The following is a 22,100-nucleotide window of genomic DNA, read 5'->3' as shown; positions in this document are numbered from 1 at the left end:
GAGGTGGGATAGCCTTAATTTTTCTCGGCCTCCACAACAGCAAAGTCATAGTACAAAATTCCGGAGGAGGAAGGGGACCTGAGAGGGCTACCATCAGGGTTTCTAAGTCTAAGGGTTTTTATGGACTTGTCGGCAGGAACTGTTTTAATCTGATTAACCTTCCATATGCCTGTCATCCAATCAGGCTTTTGTTATCTATCACATAGGAATGGATGGAGGGCTCCTTCCAGGTGGGTGTAAAAATCCTTTTAAGGGTGGTTTCCTCTTCAGGTGGGGCATGCAGGTGTGGTTGTAGGGGGTGTTCCATTGTCCCTGCCCACCTTTCTTCCAATTATCCTTCATCAAGAGCACAGAGTTACTTTGGGTGGGGGGGTGATAAAAATGTTCTAAACTTAGATTGTGGTGTGGTAGCACAATGAATTTCTGTTGTTATTAAAGATTTTATTTATTTATTTGGGAGGGGAGAGTGCACACATAAGTGGGGGAGGGGTAGAGGGAGAGAGAATCTGAAGCAGACTCCAGGCTGAGTGTAGAGCCCCATGGCAGGACTCAGCGGGGGGTGGAGGGGTGGGGGGGTGGAGGGTGCATGAGGGGTGGAGCTCAATCCCACAACAGCAAGATCATGACCTGAGCCCAAACCAGGACTTGGTTACTTAATTGAGTGGAACCACCCTGGTGGCCCTGGTGATAAAAGGCCTTTAAACAGGTCATTAGGTTAAACTGAAGTGATTAGGATACACCCTAATCCAATCTGACTGGTGTTCTTAAAAGGCGAGGAGATCTGATAGAGATATATATTGGTTTGTTCTGACAGGCAAGTGAACTAAAGATATCTCAATCAAAATGTTGAAAAAGAAAGAGTATTTTGTCAAATAGACTTGGTTCTCCCCTAAAAGAAAATGTGTATTCAGCTCCTCAAACTATTAGAACTATGTAGGTCTTGTGTAGAAATGTCCTTCTTCTTCTTCTTCTTCTTCTTCTTTTTTCTTTTAAATCTTATTTCCTCAAATTCTTGCTTGGATTCTATATTTTCACATCCTTCCTAATGATAACAGACTTTGTTAATATAAGCTGTGACTTTCAGGAACTGGCTTATTGATTTAGTAAAGAACTGGGGAAAAGGGCATATAAGAACCTACAAAAACTAAGCTTCTACCAGAGCAAGGCAGCCAACGATTCAAAAGCTCCCTTAGGTGTAATATCTACCCAGCCTAATGTGAAAATCCAAATTCAGGCAATATAGATTCATGGACCCAGACTTGTAACTAACACTTTCCTACATTTACATTTTCTCAAAGTAGAAGAAATAACTTAAAGGATATAATTTGTGAATTTGCCAACTGGTTTTCATTTAAATTGCAATATACAGTGAAAGTTGTATTAAAAACGATAGGTATAAAGTTTGTGAAATAAAGGCCATCTGTGTATTTGTAAATAATAAAAATTTAAATTAATAAGATAATATTTTGAACTTTATATCAACAATTTGAAAATGTAGGGGCAACTGGGTGGCTCAGTGGGTTAAGCCTCTGCCTTCAGCTCAGGTCATGATCTCAAGGTCTTGGGATCAAGCCCCGCATCAGGCTCTCTGCTCTGCGGGGAGCTTGCTTCCTCCTCTCTTTCTCTGCCTGCCTCTCTGTCTACTTGTGATCTCTGTCTCTCTCTCTGTCAAATAAATAAATAAAATCTTTTAAAATTTTTTTGAAAATTTAGGTGAAATGGATAAATCCCTAAAATATTACAGAAGATAAAGACAAATACAATTTATATACTCATACTGATTTAAGTGGATTATTTCTTCTAAAAACTCTTTTTTTGTGGAGGGAAAGGGGTGGAGCCCAAAGTGGGGCTTTACCTCACAATCCTGAGATCATGACCTGAGCTGAAATCAATAGTCAGATGCTTAACGGATGGAGCCACCCAGGTGTCCCTCTCCTAATAAAACTTTAGATATGTAGAAATATATTCCCTATGAAACTTCAGCAAAACCAGGAATACTTCATCTGTAAAGAAGATGTCAGCTGGGACCCTACTCATTAAAATACAGAAGGGATCAGCTCAAATATTCATTGCCCTAGTAGAAAGCTCAGTATCTTCCTCAAGATTCCTGAAAATTTCTGGGGAGATCATACTCATGTGGTCACCTGGCTTTGACAAAATTTACCCAAATTTTTAGTGAGATTCCTTTTCAGCTGGGCTTCAGTCTTGGCTTGTAAGAACTGCAACTTTCCATATAACAATTTCATCTATCTGCTACATGAGAAGACTTGAAGAAACACTGCCATAACTTCTAAGAGCTCAAGGTTGTGTCTCTAGGATGATGACCCCAGCCCCTTAAATTCCTGCCTGAGAAAGCAGCCAGGCTGTTTATTCCCAGCCCAAATCTGATTATACGGCCCTGACCCCCCTTTTCTTAGGCCCCTGATTTTTTAAAAATTTTATTTATTTTTTATTTCTTTTCAGTGTTCCAGAATTCATTGTTTATGCACCACACCCAGTGCTCCATGCGATACGTGCCCTCCATAATACCCACCACCAGGCTCCCCCAACCTCCCAACCCCCTCCCCTCCCAAACCCTCAATTTGTTTCTCAGAGTCCACAGTCTCTCATGGTTCGTCTCCTCGTCTAATTTCCCCCAACTCACTTCTCCTCTCCATCTCCCCATGTCCTCCGTGTTTTTCCTTATGCTCCACAAGTAAGTGAAACCATATGATACTTGACTCTCTCTGCTTGACTTATTTCACTCAGCATAATCTCTTCCAGTCCCATCCATGTTGCTACAAAAGTTGGGTATTCATCCTTTCTGATGGAGGCATCGTACTCCATAATATATATGGACCTTATCTTCTTTATCCATTCATCTGTTGAAGGGCATCTTGATTCTTTCCACAGTTTGGCGACCGTGGCCATTGCTGCAATAAACACTGGGGTACAGATGGCCCTTCTTTTCACTACATCTGTATCTTACCCAGTAGTACAATTGCAGGGTCATAGGGAAGCTCTATTTTTAATTTCTTAAGGAATCTCCACACTGTTTTCCAAAGTGGCTACACCAATTTGCATTCCCACCAACAGTGTAAGAGGGTTCCCCTTTCTCCGCATCCTCTCCAACACTTGTTGTTTCCTGTCTGTTAATTTCTTAGGCCCCTGATTTACTTCAGAACAGTTGGAATTGTAATTCCTCTATCTTTTTGAGATGTGTCTTCTGCAACGTAGAATCCCTTTCTCAAGGACTGGGAGTCAGCCATCCCTTTGAACTGCAGTCACCAAGAAAAATAGGACCCCTGTCTCCTAGGCTCTGTGGGAGAATAACAGCTTAAGCACCAGTTACCAAGCACAGCTTAACTCACATGGACTAAACCTCCCCCACTAACATCCATTGGTACTTCTCCTTTTGCACACATCAGCATTTTAAAATAAGCCTTCCACCTTTTGTTTGGGCAGAGTTCAACTTCAGGATATACTGCAGTCTCTGCCCTAGTGCACTAGTACTGAATAAAATCTGTCTTGCTGATTTTAACAGGTATTCAGTGCAAAATTTTTCTTTTCTTTTACTTCAAATTTTTGCTTCTGCTGAATTAATTCAGATCATGGAAGACTCCACTGTCCCACATGTGCCATTTCTGTTCCATACATATGGATCCTGTTGCAAAACCCATTGCTTTCCTCTAATTTCCTTAAAAAAATATATTAAAAAAAACCCACAAAATTTCCATAGGTAATTAGTGTGAACATTCAGTCACTTTCACTGAAAGTTCTGGGAGACAGAGGGATTTTACATCACAGAAAAGTAAATACCTTAAAGCAGAATATCAGAGATCCTTTAAAAAAAATCCTTTACCTCTCTATGTTGTTTATTATTCTCTCTCCTTCCTCTCCTTCTGGACTTTGTTCCTTCCTTGTACTGAGCAATATGCCACTTCTTTTGTTCTCTTGTCTCACGCTGACCCTGCTGAGATTTTCACCTTCCACCCCAAACCGGTAATTAAAATATGTCCTAGGGGCACCTGGGTGGCTCAGTGGGTTAAAGCCTCTGCCTTCGGCTCAGGTCATGATCCCAGGGTCCTGGGATCGAGCCCCACGTCGGGCTCTCTGCTCAGCGGGGAGCCTGCTTCCCTTCCTCTCTCTCTGCCTGCCTCTCTGCGTACTTGTGATCTCTGTCTGTCAAATAAATAAATAAAATCTTTAAAAAAAAAAAAAGAAAGAAATCTTTAAAAAAAAAATAAAATATGTCCTAAAGTAAGACAGATACATTCTAGTGCCATTTACAAAGAGAATTTTTTTCACCTTGCTATAATTCATATATATCTTCATATTTATCTATTTGCATATCATTTTTGAAGCCCTTATCACCATGCTTATAAAGGATCATTTTAATACCCTTGGATACCAACAAGCAAATAAATGTTCTCTGCTTTATCAGAGAAGCAAAACCATGAACAGACAGGGGAGAGATTTCACTAAACTAAGGACACTTAAAAGTGGCAATTAAAAAGTACATTACTTCGCACATCAAAAAGCACTTAAATAGCCATTTACTTTGCTGCATCGATATCAAAAATAAAAATCACTTAGCTAGTTAACAGATTATGAGACTGTAAAATGAAATATGTTAAAGATTTTAGCCCTGAACCATACCTTCAAAATTCACAAAATTCACTATTTCTCATTTTCCAATAAATATCAGCCTTGAAACAATCCATTTTCTCAAAATTCTCCAAGAGTTATTTAGTTATTTTTTTATTCTACTGCCCTTAGACCTTTTGTTTCCATTTTCTCTCCTTCCTTCCTTCCTGCCTTCCTTCCCCATCTTCTGGAGCCTGGCTTGGATGACTGTTTGCAGAAACTTTTAAAACTGCTGCATCTACTTCACACCTAATAGTACGCTCAGTGAGAGCGATGCCTGCGTGCCTCAGTTGGCCAAGCATCCAACTCTTAATCTTGGCTCAGTTCATGATCTCAGGGCCTTGGGGTCAAAGCCCACATTGTGGCACTGCCCAGGGCATGGAGCCTGGCTAAGATTCTCTCTCCCTCTCCCTTTGCCCCACCCCCACTAAAATAAATCATACTCTCAAGGAGAATGACACATTGTTACAACTCAGCAAATTACTAGTAACTTAAACTATGATGAGTGCAGAATAGCTAGATGATTACAGATCCGGGTCACTAGTCTATCTACCAAAAACATGCTGAATAATGAAACAGGTTAACACATATTAGCCATCTAGTATGTCTAGTTATTTCTAATACATATTCTCCTGTAAGCCTCACAACCTGGCTTCAGGTGAGTATAGTCATCTCAATTTTATAGTTTAGGAAATGAGGCTGAAGGAGGTTAAGCAACTGTCCCTTGTCCCCAAAGGAAATAACCAAGAAGTGACAGAATGTGAGAAAAACTAAGTGATGCTTCAGATGCAAAAGCTTATGCTCTTAATACAGTGAGATTTGTTGTCACACACTATTGCTCTTCACTTTAAAATACAGTCTGCAGTCCGGGGATTTTTATCCTTAATTAGGAATTAAGGCAGCTTCCTTGTTGATACTGTGGCTCAGTCAGGTGAACAGATACAATTAACAGATGCCGCCAAAAAACGTGCCACAAGTTTTAAGTAATTTTAAGTTTTAAGTAATTTTAATACTCCAGGAAATATTTAAATTATTTTAAAATAATAACCTTATTTATGTTTCAGTTGACTAGTTATACATATCTTCTAGACCTTACTTAAATCCCGGCAGTTTTTTATTTCTCCCAAAACATAAAGAAATATGCAAAATATTTTAAAAAACTCTTCTTAGGGGCACCTGGGTGGCTCAGTCGGTTGAGCACATGACTTTGGCTCAGGTCATGACCTCAGAGTCCTGGGATTGAGTCCTGCATTGGGCGGCTCAGTCGGTTGAGCACATGACTTTGGCTCAGGTCATGACCTCAGAGTCCTGGGATTGAGTCCTGCATTGGGCTTCCTGCTCAGCTGGGAGTCTGCTTCTCCCTTTGCACTTCACCCTGCTCATACTTGCTTGTTCTCTCTCAAATAAATAAAATCTTTAAAAAAAAAAAACCCAAGAAACAAATAAACAAAAAAACCTCTTTTCTTAACAATTATTAAGAAAAATTTCACTTTTCATCACCCCTTCATTTTCTTAAATCTCATTCATACTCTACAATAGCACTCCTGCCCATACGCAGACCCAGGATCACAAACACAAGAGTCCCTAAAGACTTCATGTGTACAAAGTAGTGAAAGGAAAGTGCATTTCCCCCCTTTCCTTTATAGAAGGAATTTCAGATATGGATTAATCAAGTCTCCTGACCTATCGAGTAACTGTCTTTAGTTGAGCAGTGCTGCTGACCTGAATTAAATAAATTTCAGGGCCTTAACATAAAAATTTTAATATAAATTTGTTTTTGTGATTCGAGACAAACTAATGCCAAATATTCAATGAATTATTAATTAATTACTGCAATATTCATCATTGTATGAGGGACTAATACCAAATGACCAAAACCAGTGGCTGTAGGAGGATCACACATGTAGAGTCTGAGCGTTTGAGGTCTGTTGTTAGAGTGACAAAAAATGTTCACGTTATGGTTTCCATTGTGGAAGGTCTCAAGGAAACGGTCACTTCTATACATGATAGGTGAACATGTAGTTTACTATAATTATTCATTGGGAAAATTGAATAATGTTATCCAAACTTTAAAATGGTTACACTCTTTGATGACCAGTATTTTCCTCTTTAAGGAGTTCATCCTACAGAAATATATACTGTTGAAAAGATTCAGGTGTAAGGATGTACATAAAGCCTACTTATGCAAAATTTGTGTGTAAAGGTGTTTACCAGAGATTTTGATACTAAAAAAACCCTGTGAAACAACATAAATATTTAACATCAGATCAGTTTAATAATTGGTGGCATATTGGCATGATGGCACACAGTATGCAAGGCAGTATATTATACTAGAGGATAGGCTTTCAAACCAGGCAAACTAAGGTTTAATCCCAACTCAATCAGATGCTTGCTGTGTGTCTTGAGTATCTCTTAGACTCAGATTTCTCATCTGTAGAGACTATAGTACCTACCACACATAGATATTATGAAAATTTAATGAAAGAATGGATGTTTTTAAACACACATTATCTAACACTTGAGAATTATTCTTTTCTGTCCATTACAAATTATGTTTTAAATATTATTTCAGAATAAGGGAAAATTCTGATAATATATTATTAAGACTGAAATTATCTACAGATGATCGTCATGATAGTGTAATTCAAATAGTTCTACAACCTATCGGTATTGATATATTAATGCCGGGCTTTTCTTTCTAATTAGCCCCTTGCTGGGTAACAGCAAGACCTCTGCTCTGTCTCCCCAGCCTTCCCCAGGCATGTCTTGGAAGCCCCAGGGTAAATCTCATGTGCATTCCATTCCCACAGCATCCAGGCTACTCCTCGAATCCATTTGTCCACAGCAACTGGGTTAAATTTTTTTCAGCCTCCCAAACCAGTCCTATTGCTAAATGTGATCTGAAATTCTTTGCCCTTTTTGGCTCTGGTACCTGAACCAAAGGTACAAGACAGAAATATTCTTTAACTATCTCTGGAGAATTAATGCTACCTGACTTCTACTAACTTTTCCTAGCAATTTTTCTCTCCTTTCTTTCACTTTTTGTCATTTGTAGCTCATAATCAAAATCTTATATGATGCCTCGTTTTTAAACTGTTCTTCTTGCATTGATATACTTCTGTCATTCTATAAGGAATTACTTGTTTACTAATAGTGAGTTAATGTCTTAAATTACATTATAAATTTCTTAGGAGAAGAGGCCCAGTTTACTTTTTCTTTAGCATCCCTCTGTAGCACTTAGTATAATTCTACCGCAGACGGGAAGTATGAACTCAGGATATTCTTATTAATGCAGTCTCAAAGATGCAGTAAGGAATAAATCATGCAGTAGATAACTATGACTGGCAAGAAATTCTTTTATGCTCATAGGGTAGTCCTTTGTATGCTGATTTCTCTCTTCTTGCTCTACACTACCACTATCCATCCCAGCCTAAAATGGTGCCAATGCAGCAAACCTCTGGCCTGGGCTCCTTGGACCTGGAAAATTCTTCCCCTGCATGGGCTGCTGAGGCTGCGGAACCAGAGACACGCTTCTCCAGGGAGCAAAGCAGGGGGAGACACTGGGCTGCATTCAGCATGCACTACCCTATATCTTTGGTCAATTTCATGTGCATCCCTGCATCTGTTTCTTTTCTGGTTTCAGGTGAAAGTGAAAATAATCTCAACCAAGTCATTATTCACATCAAGTCCTAAACCGGTATCAGCTTTTGTGATCTGACCTAGCTCATCAGGTACAGTTGGAAACCTTCATGTACATTATCCCATCTAATCCTCCCAAAACAAGCGGTGATGTGTCAGCACACTTAGTGCTCACCAATGACTCCATAACCTCCTCCACATTTCCCAGCCTCCTCTGCAGAGAGGTTGGTCATGTGACGAGTTCTGGTCAATGGTCAATCGAATAGAAATAACATACATCTTTGGGCTTAGGCATCCCTGTTTTTAACTCCACCCATCCTCTGTTATAACGATCTTGGATTCAGAGCCATTAGTCACAAGAGGGAGGACAACTGCCAGATCCCACTGGAATCTAGGAGAGCAAAAAATACATCATTGTGTAAACCACTGAGATTTCACAATTTGTTATTGCAGCATAACCTATTCTGTCCTAACATAGATGACATTCAGAATATTTAATAACTAGCATAGAATGGGCACTGACCTACTGGAATCCATGCTATGACCAATCAGAACAGACATTAGTTGTAAACAGCTGGTATGATTTTTATGAGTCCATACCAGTCAATAGCGCAGAAAACCATAATAAAAACTTGTTCCATTTTTAATACTTGATGAAATTGAAGTTCAAAGAAGATCAAGTGACCTGCCTAAAATTAATGCCTTGTAAGTGATATTCAGTCCAGCTGTTTGCTACAAAGTCCACTCTCTATCTCAGCATTCCGCTTCCTGCTTGTGGAATGATGTCTAAGTTACCTCAACAACACATTAAAAAAGTTAGGTTGCAACAGAACTGTCCAAACAGTTTAATTATTTTTCTTAAACTATGGAGGTATGGCCCAACAATATATGTTTATCATTTTATTTTCTTTAACTTGAACCTAGTCTTGCCTCTGTAAAGCATATCAGCATTATATCTTGCCTTTCCTTTTAAATTTTCCTTTTGTTCTTAGTCCTCATTAACCCTGAAACCGTATTATTTAGGTTGATACATCCAACTTTATGATAGAGCATACATATTAAAAAGGCAAGAGGAAAATTAAGCCAGATGAAATGCTTGGCTTTTGGCATGTTCTTTTCCTCCTGCTGCTCATTCTTCATTTAAATGCCTGTCTCTTTTCTCCGTGACATGATAATCATCTCCACAGCAACTAACTATTATATCACAAAGGATGGTGCCAGTGAGTGAGAACTGATCAGCCAGAGCTGAGCAACACTGAGGCAACAGTGATTCTATTTTCTTACAAATATCTCTAATTATAATAAGCTAAGGAAGAAATATATCATTCCTGTCTTACACCCACCTCTCGAATACAAGCAGGGCTCTGACTACAGAGATTCTCACCCACAGTTCGCTTTAAAAAGAGCACATTCCTCAGTGGAGATGGTATCACCTGTTAAGGCAAGGCAAATGTATGTCTAGACTGAAAAGTAGACCCAAATTAAATTAAAATCAACACAGATTACTGTGTGATTTACGAGTGGAAATCAAAGCAGGATCTGCATTTTACAGATGGCTAATAACATGCAAACAGACAGCAAATCAAAACCTCTTGAAAAAGTGATAGGAAGGTACAGAAATAGTTACTTGGCAAGGGGATAAGTATTATCCGAGGTTCTCTTTCTTTAAAATTATTATTATTATTAACATTTTTAAATATTTTATTTATTTAGTGTTCGCTTCGGCAGCACATATACTAATATTTTATTTATTTATTTGACAGACAGAGATCACAAGTAGGCAGAAAGGCAGGCAGAGAGAGAGAGAGAGAGAGAGGAGGAAGCAGGCTCCCCGCAGAGCAGAGAGCCCGATGCGGGACTCGATCCCAGGACCCTGAGATCATGACCTGAGCCGAAGGCAGAGGCTTAACACTGAGTCACCAGGCACCCCGAGCTTCTCTTTCTAACAAGGAAGTATGTGGAATGGGAGTGGTGTGGTCCCGAGGTTGTACAGGTGCTAATCACAGCAATGACACCTTGCATTATGTTGGAAAGGGATTTGAATACTCCACAACACAGTGTCAAGGTGACACCTTCATTGGCATAGAGAATTCTCTTGGGAAGCTAGAACCATAATATAGCCTAGTGATGGAGTCCAAGAGAACAATGGATGAATACTAGATGCTGCCTATTACCCACTGCTTTTGTATTGGTTTTGTAGAGTTTAAAGTCAAATCATATAATCGATTATACCCAATCTCATAAGTGGCATGTGTTGTTTGAAGATTATCAATCTTGCCTCTTCCACTAAGATGACAAGCTTCTTGAGGCCAGGCATGAAGTCATATATGATTATACTAGGTTCTATGAACCTATGTCAAGACAACCATGATAAAGATGTACTGTCTCAATTGAAGATTGACATGACAAGGTCCTCAGATCTATATTACACTAGGAAAATATTATTGAAGTCGACTCTGTCTCTCTGGTCTTTCAGCCCCAAAGTTCAAATCAGTTGGGGAGTAGGGTGACCCACCATTCTGGGTTCTCTCGTCATGGGACCCCTCCCACATGCTCAGACCCATTAGTCTCCTAATGACATTTTACGCTTAACCTGGATTCCACTGTCAACCCTCCTAAAGATGTACCATCCTAGTACCTTAAATCTCTAGTCCATGTTCTCTCATGATCACATCTGTTTTTTCTAGATCATCTCTACTGTCACTTTCTGTGTGGTCTCTGCCTGATAATTGCTGGAGGAAGCCATGGAATTTTGTTGACATAGCTTTCTCTAAATTTACACTTTTCCTCTCAACCTGGCCTGCCCAGGAATCCTTTAGGTCACCTCTTGCTGATTTCTTAACGTGTCTACATATTCAAAGATTTTAACTAGTAGAGCGAGGCACTGACCTTGAACTGGTAGAGCAGGGTCTGAGAGAGGCGCCTAGCTGCACCCTGTATTTACCCTTTAATTGCTAACTGAGGGCCTGGGAGAGACGCCAAGGTTGCCTGGGCAGATGTTTACCAACTGTTACAAAAGCATGTCAATATTTTGAAAAAGTAGTACAATAATTGGTTTAAATCAACTATCAGTTCTGTTTTCAACTATAACTCTTCCAAAAACTGTCTCTCTTTTTTTTCCCTCAATTCAGCATCAACTTTTTAAAGATTTCATTCAACAAATATTTATTGAGCATCAGCCATCATTCTAAGTAAATAAAAGAGACAAAAAAATCCCTGTCCTGTGGCCTTACATTCTAGTGGGAGGGGGAAGATAACAGAAAACAAAAACACCAAGGAGAGGGCAGGGGAGTTCTGGACTTCAAGAAGCCGCTGAAGTGTTTGGATATGGCATAAGGATATGGCATAAGCCACCCAGGCGCCCCCTCATTTATTCTTCTATTAGTTACAATCTCTTTTCATTCTGTCTCTCCAGATATGCAAAAGCCTTTTCTAAATTAAAGACACCGAGGTGCCTGGGTGGCTCAGTGTGTTAAAGCCTCTGTTTTCGGCTCAGGTCATGATCCCAGGGGCCTGGGATCGAGTCCCGCATCAGGCTCTCTGCTCGGCAGGGAGCCTGCTTCCTCCTCTCTCTGCCTGCCTCTCTGCCTAGTTGTGATCTCTGTCAAATACATAAATAAAATCCTTAAAAAATAAATAAATTAATTAAAGACACCATTTCACTTAAAATTTCTTCTAATTATAGACTATTTTTTCCGTTTAAAGTCCCTTCAATTTCCTCACATATATTCCCTTTAGCCTTGATTTCTGCCTTCTGCCCCCTTCAAATACCTTAAATGGATCTCTTGATTCCTAAAATCAAACTGTACCTTTACCCTGTTCACAGCTCTGTCAGTTGGTAATTTTTTACAGGATTTATTTATTTATCTCAGAGAGCACCAGCAACCGAAGAAGGCAGGTCACAAGGAGTGGGAAAGAATCTCAAGCAGACTCCCCGCTGAGCACAGAGCTTGCGCCAGCTAGATCCCACAACCCTAGATGATGACCTGAGCAGAAATCAGGAGTCAGACTCCCAACTGACTGAGCCACCTAGTCAACCCAGCTGTCAGTAGATAATTATTACTGTCCAGGGAAAACTGGTTTGCAGAGGAATATAATTACTTGTATTAAAATCAGTATTCAGGGGCGCCTGGGTGGCTCAGTGGGTTAAGCCACTGCCTACGGCTCAGGTCATGATCTCAGGGTCCTGGGATCGAGTCCCGCATCGGGCTCTCTGCTCAGCAGGGAGCCTGCTTTCCCCTCTCTCTCTGTCTGCCTCTCTGCCTGCTTGTGATCTCTGTCTGTCAAATAAATAAATAAAATCTTTTTTAAAAAATTCCATTTTAAGAAATTAAAATTAAACATTTCATGGTTTCCTGAAAATATTGGGGGCCCTAGGCACTGTGCCTAAGACTAATTGGACCTGATGGGGTAAAGCTAGGTTCTGTGCATGTAGCCCCATCAGAAACTGTGCAGAGGCCTATGAAACTTTCCTCAGGAAAACAGGTGAGGCTTGTCGACCCTAAGCCTTATAGCAAATATCTAGGGGCCTATGATAGTTTACTTGCAATGTTATATTTTCATTGTATTATCCCTGTGACTAAAGTCTTCTTAAATATTATAATGACTTAGTTGGTCTATGGGGAATTAAGGAAAATATCTTTTTAGTCAGAGTTCTTAGTTGTAAGCAACAAAATCTGCCTTTGGTTGACTGAGTAGAAAAAGAATTTTATTAAAGGGCATGAAGTAGTTCACAAAATGGTTGGGGTATTTGGAACATTAGGCTCAAGGCTAAAGCCTCAGGAAGAATGCCCAAAACGAAGTCCCATGAATAGATCTAATGAGGAAAATGTTGCCACCACCAGCCACTAGAAGTTACAGTTTGCCTCGCTGCAGTTCTGTGTGAGGAGAGCAGTTGCAGTATTATCATGACAGTCATTAGTGTCAATTATTATTTTTGCCAAGAATTCAATCTTGCAGCCCCTGTATGGCTAGTGCAGAGAGACTGAATGTTTCGTTAATAATTATATAAAAATACTTTGCCTCATTTAAGACCCAAAATATCTAAAAAACAGGAAGTCAAGAAAAAAAAGGAATTCTCCGTTTCTTGGGAATTTCTCGAGGAAACAAAAACACTACACAGTATATATCCTCAAGGAGCTCACAGATTTCTGAAGGAGGTAAGAGTATGCATAAAACCATTTTCCTGTATAAGTGAAATGATAGTGGAGCAGAGAAGAGGAGACAATTTCAGATAAGGAGCATTTGAGTCTTGAAGAATAAGCAGGATTTCGGTAAGCAGGAAAAGGAACATTCCACAAGAGAGGGAACCAAGTGGGCAGATAAGGAGAGCCTTATCTCCTTAAGCCTGGGTGGCTTAGTGGGTTGAGCCTCTGCCTTCGGCTTGGGTTGTGGTCTCGGGGTCCTGGGATCGAGCTCTGCGTCAGGCTCTCTGCTCAGCGGGGAGCCTGCTTCCCCCTGCCTCTCTGCCTACTTGTGATCTCTCTCTCTCTGTGTCAAATAAATAAATAAATAATCTTCAAAAAATTAAATTAAATTTAATAAATATAATGTATATAAATTATTATAAAAATATAATAATGAATCCAGTCTGGAATAAACAACATGTGTATAAAATGTGTATAAACATAAAATGTGTATGTGTGTGTCTGTGTGTGTACAGAGCAGAACAGTGAAATCAAAGATCGATCAATATATATATATAGTCAACTGAGTATTACCAAGGTGCCGAGTCAATTCAATGAGATAGGGAATTTTTTTTTTTAAAGATTTTATTTATTTATTTGACAGAGAGAGATCACAAGTAGATAGAGAGGCAGGCAGAGAGAGAGAGAGGGAAGCAGGCTCCCCGCTGAGCAGAGAGCCCGATGTGGGACTCGATCCCAGGATCCCGAGATCATGACCTGAGCCGAAGGCAGCGGCTTAACCCACTGAGCCACCCAGGCGCCCGAGATAGGGAATTTTTTTAAACAAACGGCATTGGAACAACTATAAAAATGTATGGGAAAAAAAAAACCCTCAAGTATTCACTTTTTTTTTAAAGATTTTATTTGAGAGAGAGAGAATGAGAGAGAGAGAGAGAGAAAGAACCTGAGAAGGGAGAAGGTCAGAGGGAGAAGCAGACTCCCCTCTGAGCAGGGAGCCTGATGCAAGACTTAATCCCAGGACTCCAGGATCATGACCTAAGGTGAGCCACACAGGTGCCCCTTAAGTACTCACTTCTGCAGCACATACATATACAAGAATTGGAATGATACAGAGATTAGCATGGCCTTTGTGCAAGGATGATGCAAATTTGTGAAGCAGCCCATATTTAAGAGTTGACCTTAAGTATTTTCACCACACAGAAAAATCTTTACTGTGTGAGGTATTGGATATGTTAATTACCTTGATTGTGTTAATCTATTTACAATGTATATTTACATCAAATTCTTACATTAGGACAATCTAAAAAATGATCAAAAAATGAATAGACATATCACCCAAGAAGATACAGAAGGCAAATAAGCATATCAAAAGTTGATTGATATCACATGTCATTACATTATTGTAAATTAAAATAACCATGAGATACCACAACACACCTACTAGAATGGCCAAAACCCAAAATGCTAACACCACCCAATGCTGGCAAGGATATGAAGCAATAGGAATTTTCATCCATTGCTAATGGGTATGCAAAATGGTACTTTGGAAGACAATTTGGCAGTTTCTTACAAAACTTAACATTCTCTGACCACATGGTCAGGAAATTGCACTCTTTGGTATTTACCCAGATGAATTGGAAAGTTAAGTCTACACAAAAACATGCACACAGTTGTTTAAAGCAGTTTTATTCACAACTGCCAAAATCTGGAAACAACCAAGAAGTCCTACAGTAGGTTAATGGATAAATAATTCATGGTATGTCCAGACAATGGAAACATCAAGCCATGAAAAGATATGGAAGAACATTAGGTGCATATTTTTAAGTGCAAGAAGCTAATGTGAAAAGACTACATGATTCCAGCTATATGACATTCTGGAAAAGACAAAACTCAGGGCACTAGAAAGATCAATGGGTTGTCAGAGGATGGGTATATATGAATAAGTAGAACACGGAGGAATTTAGGGCATTGAAAGAACTCTGTATGATATGATACTACAATGGTGGATACATATTATATATTTATGTATATGTTTATGTTTATGCATATGTATATATAAATATATACATATTATATATTTGTCCAAATTCATTGTACAACACCAAGCATGAAACCTAATATAAACTATGGACTTTGGGTAATAATGATGTGTCAGTTGACTGTAGCAAACGTACCACTCTAGGGTAGGGTGCTGACGGTAGGAGAGGCTATACATACGTAGCGGCAGGAGGTAGATGAGAATTCTTTTTTTTTTTTTTTATTTATTTATTTTTTTAAAGATTTTATTTATTTATTTCACAGAGAGAGATCACAGTAGGCAGAGAGGCAGGCAGAGAGAGAGAGAGAGAGGGAAGCAGGCTCCCTGCTGAGCAGAGAGCCCGACGCGGGACTCGATCCCAGGACCCCGAGATCATGACCCGAGCGGAAGGCAGCAGCTTAAACCACTGAGCCACCCAGGCGCCCCAGATGAGAATTCTTTATACCATCTGCTTAATTTTGCTGTTACCCTAAAACATCTCTAAAAAAATAAAATCTGTTAAAAAAACATAAGCCATACACTGAGAAAAAATTCTTAATATGTATATTTGGTAAATAACTTATATAGTAATACACGAAAGACACCTACAAATCAAAAATAAAAGGATAAAAAAATTTGAAATTGGCAAAAAGACATTTCACAAAAAGTGGCCAATAAGCACATGAAAAGACACTCAACATCACTAGTTATCAGGGGAATATGAATTAAAACCATATTGAAATTCCACTTCACACCCACTAAAATGGTTAAAACAAAAAGGCCGATGACATCAATTGTTGGTGAGCATGTTATGCAAGTGGAACTCTCATACACTGTTGATGGAGTATAAAAATTATATAATCTCTTTGGACAACTAGTCGGGAGCTTCTTATAAAATTATATATCCACTTAATGACCCAGCAGTTCTAATCCTAGGTATTTATCCAAGAGAATGAAAATCTACATTCACAAAAACTTGACCAAGAGTGCTAACAGCAGCTTTATTTTTTAGTAGCCAAGAACTGGAAGCAAATATAAATACCCAGGGCGCCTGGGTGGCTTGGTGGATTAAGCCGCTGCCTTCGGCTCAGGTCATGATCTCAGGGTCCTGGGATCGAGCCCCGCATCGGGCTCTCTGCTCCGCGGGGAGCCTGCTTCCTCCTCTCTCTCTGCCTGCCTCTCTGCCTAATTGTGATCTCTCTCTCTGTCAAATAAATAAATAAAATCTTTAAAAAAAAAAACACAAATATAAATACCCATCAACATGATTACGGGTTTTTAAAAAAAGTTGTGTATGTACGTAAAAGAATATTTGTCATAAAGTACTCGTACAACAATATAAATGAATCTCTAAACAATCCACAGTGTAAAACAATCAAACACCACAGAATACATTTATAATTCCATTTATGTGACTTTAAGAGCATAATAATAGAAATCAGAACACAATTGCCTATCTGAGAAGAGAGACTCACTGAAGACATGAAAGAACTCTCTAGGGGAGATGAAAGTGTCTTATGTCTCAGCTGGGGTGGTAGTTACATGAATATATACTTTTGTTAAAACTCATACAACTGTACACTTAATATCTATGCATTTCACTGAATGTAAATTTACCTCCATGAGAAAGAAATGTTATCATGTAATTTACCTTAAGCTGGGCAAGCAAGACATATCATTTACATGGTTTTTGTTTTCTTCCCTGTTGCCTAGAAGTGTTCAGAACACAATGACTGCTCAATACTTGTTTGAGGGAAGTTAAACAAACAAACCAATTGCTTTGGCAGTTAAAGACATACAATGAGATATTCAGGTAGTTTCTTTTAGGCATGTGTTTAGTTTCCTACTGGTAACTCCTTATAGAGAAAGGGACCTTTTTCTGTGGTTTTTTTTTTTTTTTTTTGAGACTGTCCACGATCGCCCTAGCTTTGAGCAAATTAACTCTGGCAGTCGATGCAGACGAATGTGTGTCCATGTGCATGTCTCCATAGTATAATGAGTTATCTTGGGCTGTCCTCTTGTGATAGAACTGTCTAAAATTGGCTAATTATTTTTTTAAAAGTGTCTTATCACATAAATATATTGTAAAAATAAGCTGAAAATGAAATCACAAGGGTTTTGAGAAATACATCTTTGCTCAATAAATGATTTTCCATTTCCCCTCAAAAAGTAGAGGAAGGACTGCAAGTTGTTCCATATTGTGTTTTATTGTTGTTGTTGTTGTTCAGACTGTTCCCAAACTAAAGCATTTATTATGAGAATCGTTTTCTTAGTGATTTTAAAGTTTTAAAAAATAAAAGGATTACATAACTATAGGTAGATTATTCATGTTAGGCTAGTTAGTTTTTCTTCCCTTAGATGTACACCCTTAAATGTGACTTGAAAGAATGCATTTTTTTTAAAGTTTCAGTTAAAAAAAAGCAGATGGCAGAGAAAGATGTGTTACTGAATTTTAGCTATTAAAATTTGGTGTCTAAATTCCAGATGAGAACGAAGCAAACAGGAGTGTGTACATTTTAACATTTACATATCAGAGCTGTATTTTCCAAAAATATTTTGCTTTAGATTAAGCAACAGTAACTCAGAAAATCCATGGTCTTTTTCAATATGAAAATAATTGCATTTCAAAAGCCAGAAGTTTCAACAACTTCCAGATTAAAAAAATGACGTCTCAGTTAATTTGAAAAGATGACTGAAGAGCTTTTATTCTGTTATATAACTAGCATAAAAGGAAACTTCTGAACCACCACCAAGTTTTGATTCTCTACTTTCAAACTGAGGTCACATTCCTCTCCCCTGTCTGTCTTGGTATGGCCTCTTCCAGTAAGTATACATCTGGTTTAAATTCCCACCATATGTGATAAATCAATGCATAACAGATAATAAATTTAGAAGACTATATTCCTATAGGCTTTGGCTTCTATTCTCTTAGCTTTTGCAAGACTGATGATTTTTCCATCTTAGCTTATCTGTGTTATAGTAATAAGAGAAGCCCAAAACACAGAATGTACTTTAGGACTAAAAACTTATCTCCAAAGGCAATCAGCTTAATCCTGTATCTTTATGAGCTTTGAAAAACTGAGCCCAACATTTCATGACTTCTTATGCTATAGACCTTTTTATCCAATTATATTCAATAATTGGGGATTATTATTCTTAAAATATAATGGTTACTCACTATTTGGATTATTTGTATATTTATTTTTTATTTTAGTACAAATGTTTTTTAAAGACCTAGCACCATTATTACTAGTTAAAGCAGGGTCATCAATTGTGAGAAGGGATTTTAGAATAGTGGTTAAGGATATGGATTTGCCTACCCTATGACTTCAGGTGACTTAGGTAAGTACCAAAATGCATTAAACCTCTGTTTTCTAGTCCATGGTAATGGTAATAATTATGGTAACTTCTTCATAAAGTTGGCATAAAGATTAAATGAGATAATGCTTCTAAAATACTTAGCACAGTACCTGACACGTACAGAGATTATGAGATTGTTGGCTATTAGCACAGCTGTAAATTTACCTAAAATTTTTCATCGTTTTCAGGATAAAGCTAATACTGCCAAGACTGGAGTCCTATGAGAGGTGCTGTCCCATAGCGTGTAATTAAAAATGGGCCTCAAGGAAGAATCATTCCTATTGCCTTTCTTTTATTTGCCTCATCACATTTGGTATGTGTCTGTGTCCCCTACTAGATGCTGCGTTCTTTGAGGAGAGGGTCTATGTCTTCTGTCTTTGAATTACTGAGTGTGGTCAGGAGTTACAGACTCTTGCGAAGGGAATGTATAAATGAACATGTACGCAAATATACTTAAAACATTAATTTTACATTTTGAGTTATTTATGTGGTTTAAGTAATCATGAGTAATTTCTTTTAACTCCCTTGGGTCTATAAAGTGATTTAGATATTATAGCTACAAATAAAAGGACAGTTAAAAATCATATGTTGGGGGCACCTGTGTGGCTCAGTGGGTTAAAGCCTCTGCCTTCCGCTCAGGTCATGATCCCAGCATCCTGGGATCGAGCCCCGCATCCGGCTCTCTTCTCAGCAGGAGCCTGCTCCCCCCCCCCCCCCCCCCCGCCGCCTGCCTCTCTGCCTACTTGTGATCTCTGTCTGTCAAATAAATAAAATCTTTTAAAAAAATCATATGTTGTTTTCTGTTTACATTTCAAAGAGGAGATCTATCTTAGACATTTTATATTCGAGATACTTATTAGACATCCAAGTAGAGGGGCTGAAAAGGGAGTTGGATATAAGTTTAGAGATGTCCTTAACTTCCAGGAAACTTACAGAAATCCGTAAGTTTGGAGAAAGTTGAGAGTAGTTAACATATACTTACAGCCACAGTACTGAATAGAATCACCCAGAGGATATAAATTAACGGGAAAAAAGTACCAAGACTAAACCTGGGACATTCCAAAACGTAGAGCATGAGGTCATGATGTGAAGCCACAACAGACTGACCTGGAGAGGGTCAGAGGATCCAAGAGAAAGCCAAATATCACATGCTCAGCTCTCACTGACCCTGGCTCTTGCTCGCATCTGAGTTGGGAGATTTTTGCAAATTTGGTATGCTATTTGTTTGTGTGTGTGTGTGTGTGTGTGTGTGTGTGTTTTCCAAACCAGAACATTTATTGTGGGACTAGTTGTTGAAATCCTTCAGATGAACTGGACACTGCAACAGCAGCCCTCTTGGGCTTAGGTGTTGTTCCTTCATGGAACCCATGCCTGAATCTGCGGTCTACAATTTTTAGGTGCTTCCTCATTCGACCAGTCTCAGTGGTGTTTCTTCTTTTAGCCTTGGCATTCCAGTTATACTTTCCCTTGTGGTTGGCAAGATAGCCACCTTTGCCACAGGTGGACTTCTGAAGGTGGTAGGCCTTCGAGCCCCAGCAGTGGTACAACGTGTGTGTCTTACGGCGACGTTTTCCAAACGATGACATCCTCTTCGTTATCTTGTTTCTGCGGCAGACCCTCTCGATATGCTATTTGGATCCATCTCTAGTTTTTCTAACTAACCCTCTGCTTCTCACAACCCTCATTCAATACTCTGTTCTGCATGTGTCTTCAGACGAGACCCATCCGAATCTTTAGGATCTAAAGTCAAGGTCAGGAGTGTCCTTTTGCCAGTCTCAGCTAACACCAGCCATATTGGACTTTGCCCTTATTCTTCATCTCACTTGTCATCCTCTCCTGGAGGAGAAGGAAAGATAGCTACTCTTGATGACTTGGCTTCAGACCCCCTGATTCAGCTTTCAGGTAGGTGTATTTTACCCCCTTAAACTTATCCTATGCCCACTTTCTTGGAGTTCCTTCTTGCCTGTGTATTTGCTCTGGGCATCTGGACACTTTGGACAAAAAACCTATCTTTTTCAGCCAGTCCCTGAGTTTATTTCTGTACAACCGCACCCCCATTCTACCCCAAATGCAATGACTAGTGCTTTTGCTTTGACCCCTTGGGTCATCTGATCCAATCTGGAGAGAGGTCAAGTCTCTTGAACCCAGCCTAATATACCGCCCAAGCTTTTCACCATATGGTGATCTCAAAAAGTCTAGAAACTTAGAATTCCCTGGAGTAGATGCATATAAGATGGAAAATTCAAATATTTGATTCTCAACCTACAATTTGTACTTTTTTCCAGTAATCACGAGCTAAATCAGCAGGAATTTCTGGAGGGAGTACTAGAAGTCTAATTAGCAAACAACATCTGATATTTCTCCTAGACACTGTGGGATATAAATTAGTAGGAGAAGAATAGAATCCCAAGATAATTATATAGGTCCTAGAACTCTTTTTTTTTTTTTTAAAAGATTTTATTTATTTATTTGACAGACAGAGATCACAGGTTGGCAGATAGGCAGGCAGAGAGAGAAAGGAAGGGAGGCAGGCTCCCTGCTGAGCAGAAAGCCCAATGCGGGGCTCGATCCCAGGACCCTGGGATCATGACCTGAGCCGAAAGCAGAGGCTTTAACCCACTGAGCCACCCAGGCGCCCCCCTAGAACTCTTTTAAAGGGTTACTATTTGAGGGTTGTGTAATCATTGGTTGGACCCTGTTTAGCCTAAATTCTTACTAAGCAGGGTCAGGAATGTTTAGGGGAATGGAAATTGAAGTTTAGTAATAAGACATTAATTTCCTGATTTTCAAGGCCACTACACAAATGGAGCTCTAGAACCAAAGAATTTCCAAATTCTAGTTTTTCTGTTTGCTTTGGCTGATGATGCCTGATCTAGAACAGCTTTTTGTTCACCTCTATCCTTCCTCTAATAATAGGTGGATATGTGCAGAAATTTCACTCATTTTTATTAGAGGTTTACTTTTTTTTTTTTTTTAGATTTTATTTATTTGACAGAGAGAGAGAGAGACAGTGAGAGAGGGAACACCAGCAGGCGAAATGGGAGAGGGAGAGGCAGGCTTCCCACTGAGCAGGGAGCTGGACGCTGGGCTTGATTCCAGGACCCTGGGACCACGACCTGAGCCAAAGGCAGACGCTTAACGACTGAGCCACCCAGGTGCCCCTAGATGTTTACTTTTTACATGTAATTGCATCTTTACTTTTATGATAAAGTTTAATGTTTTATTCCAGTGTGAAACATGTAGATGATACAGAAATTAAAAAATAATTTAGAAACTGAAAGTCCTCAAAAGTTCTCCTTTCCTTAAATATA

General features: G+C 39.1%; 1 protein-coding gene and 1 pseudogene across 1 annotated transcript; one reads left to right on the top strand and one right to left on the bottom strand.

Moving 5' to 3' along the window:
- Positions 1 to 14,484: 14,484 nt before the first annotated feature.
- Positions 14,485 to 14,582, top strand: LOC123928537 (annotated as a pseudogene).
- Positions 14,583 to 20,063: 5,481 nt separating this feature from the next.
- Positions 20,064 to 20,381, bottom strand: LOC123927458 (60S ribosomal protein L37-like). The gene has a single exon (XM_045982043.1). It carries the CDS (start codon positions 20,373 to 20,375, stop codon positions 20,064 to 20,066), a length of 312 nt encoding a protein of 103 aa, XP_045837999.1. The 5' UTR covers positions 20,376 to 20,381.
- Positions 20,382 to 22,100: the final 1,719 nt, after the last annotated feature.

Source organism: Meles meles, chromosome 17 (assembly GCF_922984935.1).
Source record: "Meles meles chromosome 17, mMelMel3.1 paternal haplotype, whole genome shotgun sequence".
In the NCBI taxonomy this organism is placed as follows: Eukaryota; Metazoa; Chordata; class Mammalia; order Carnivora; family Mustelidae; genus Meles; species Meles meles.
Note: the sequence above shows the minus strand (reverse complement) of the source record. Positions and strands in the feature narration are given on the sequence as shown.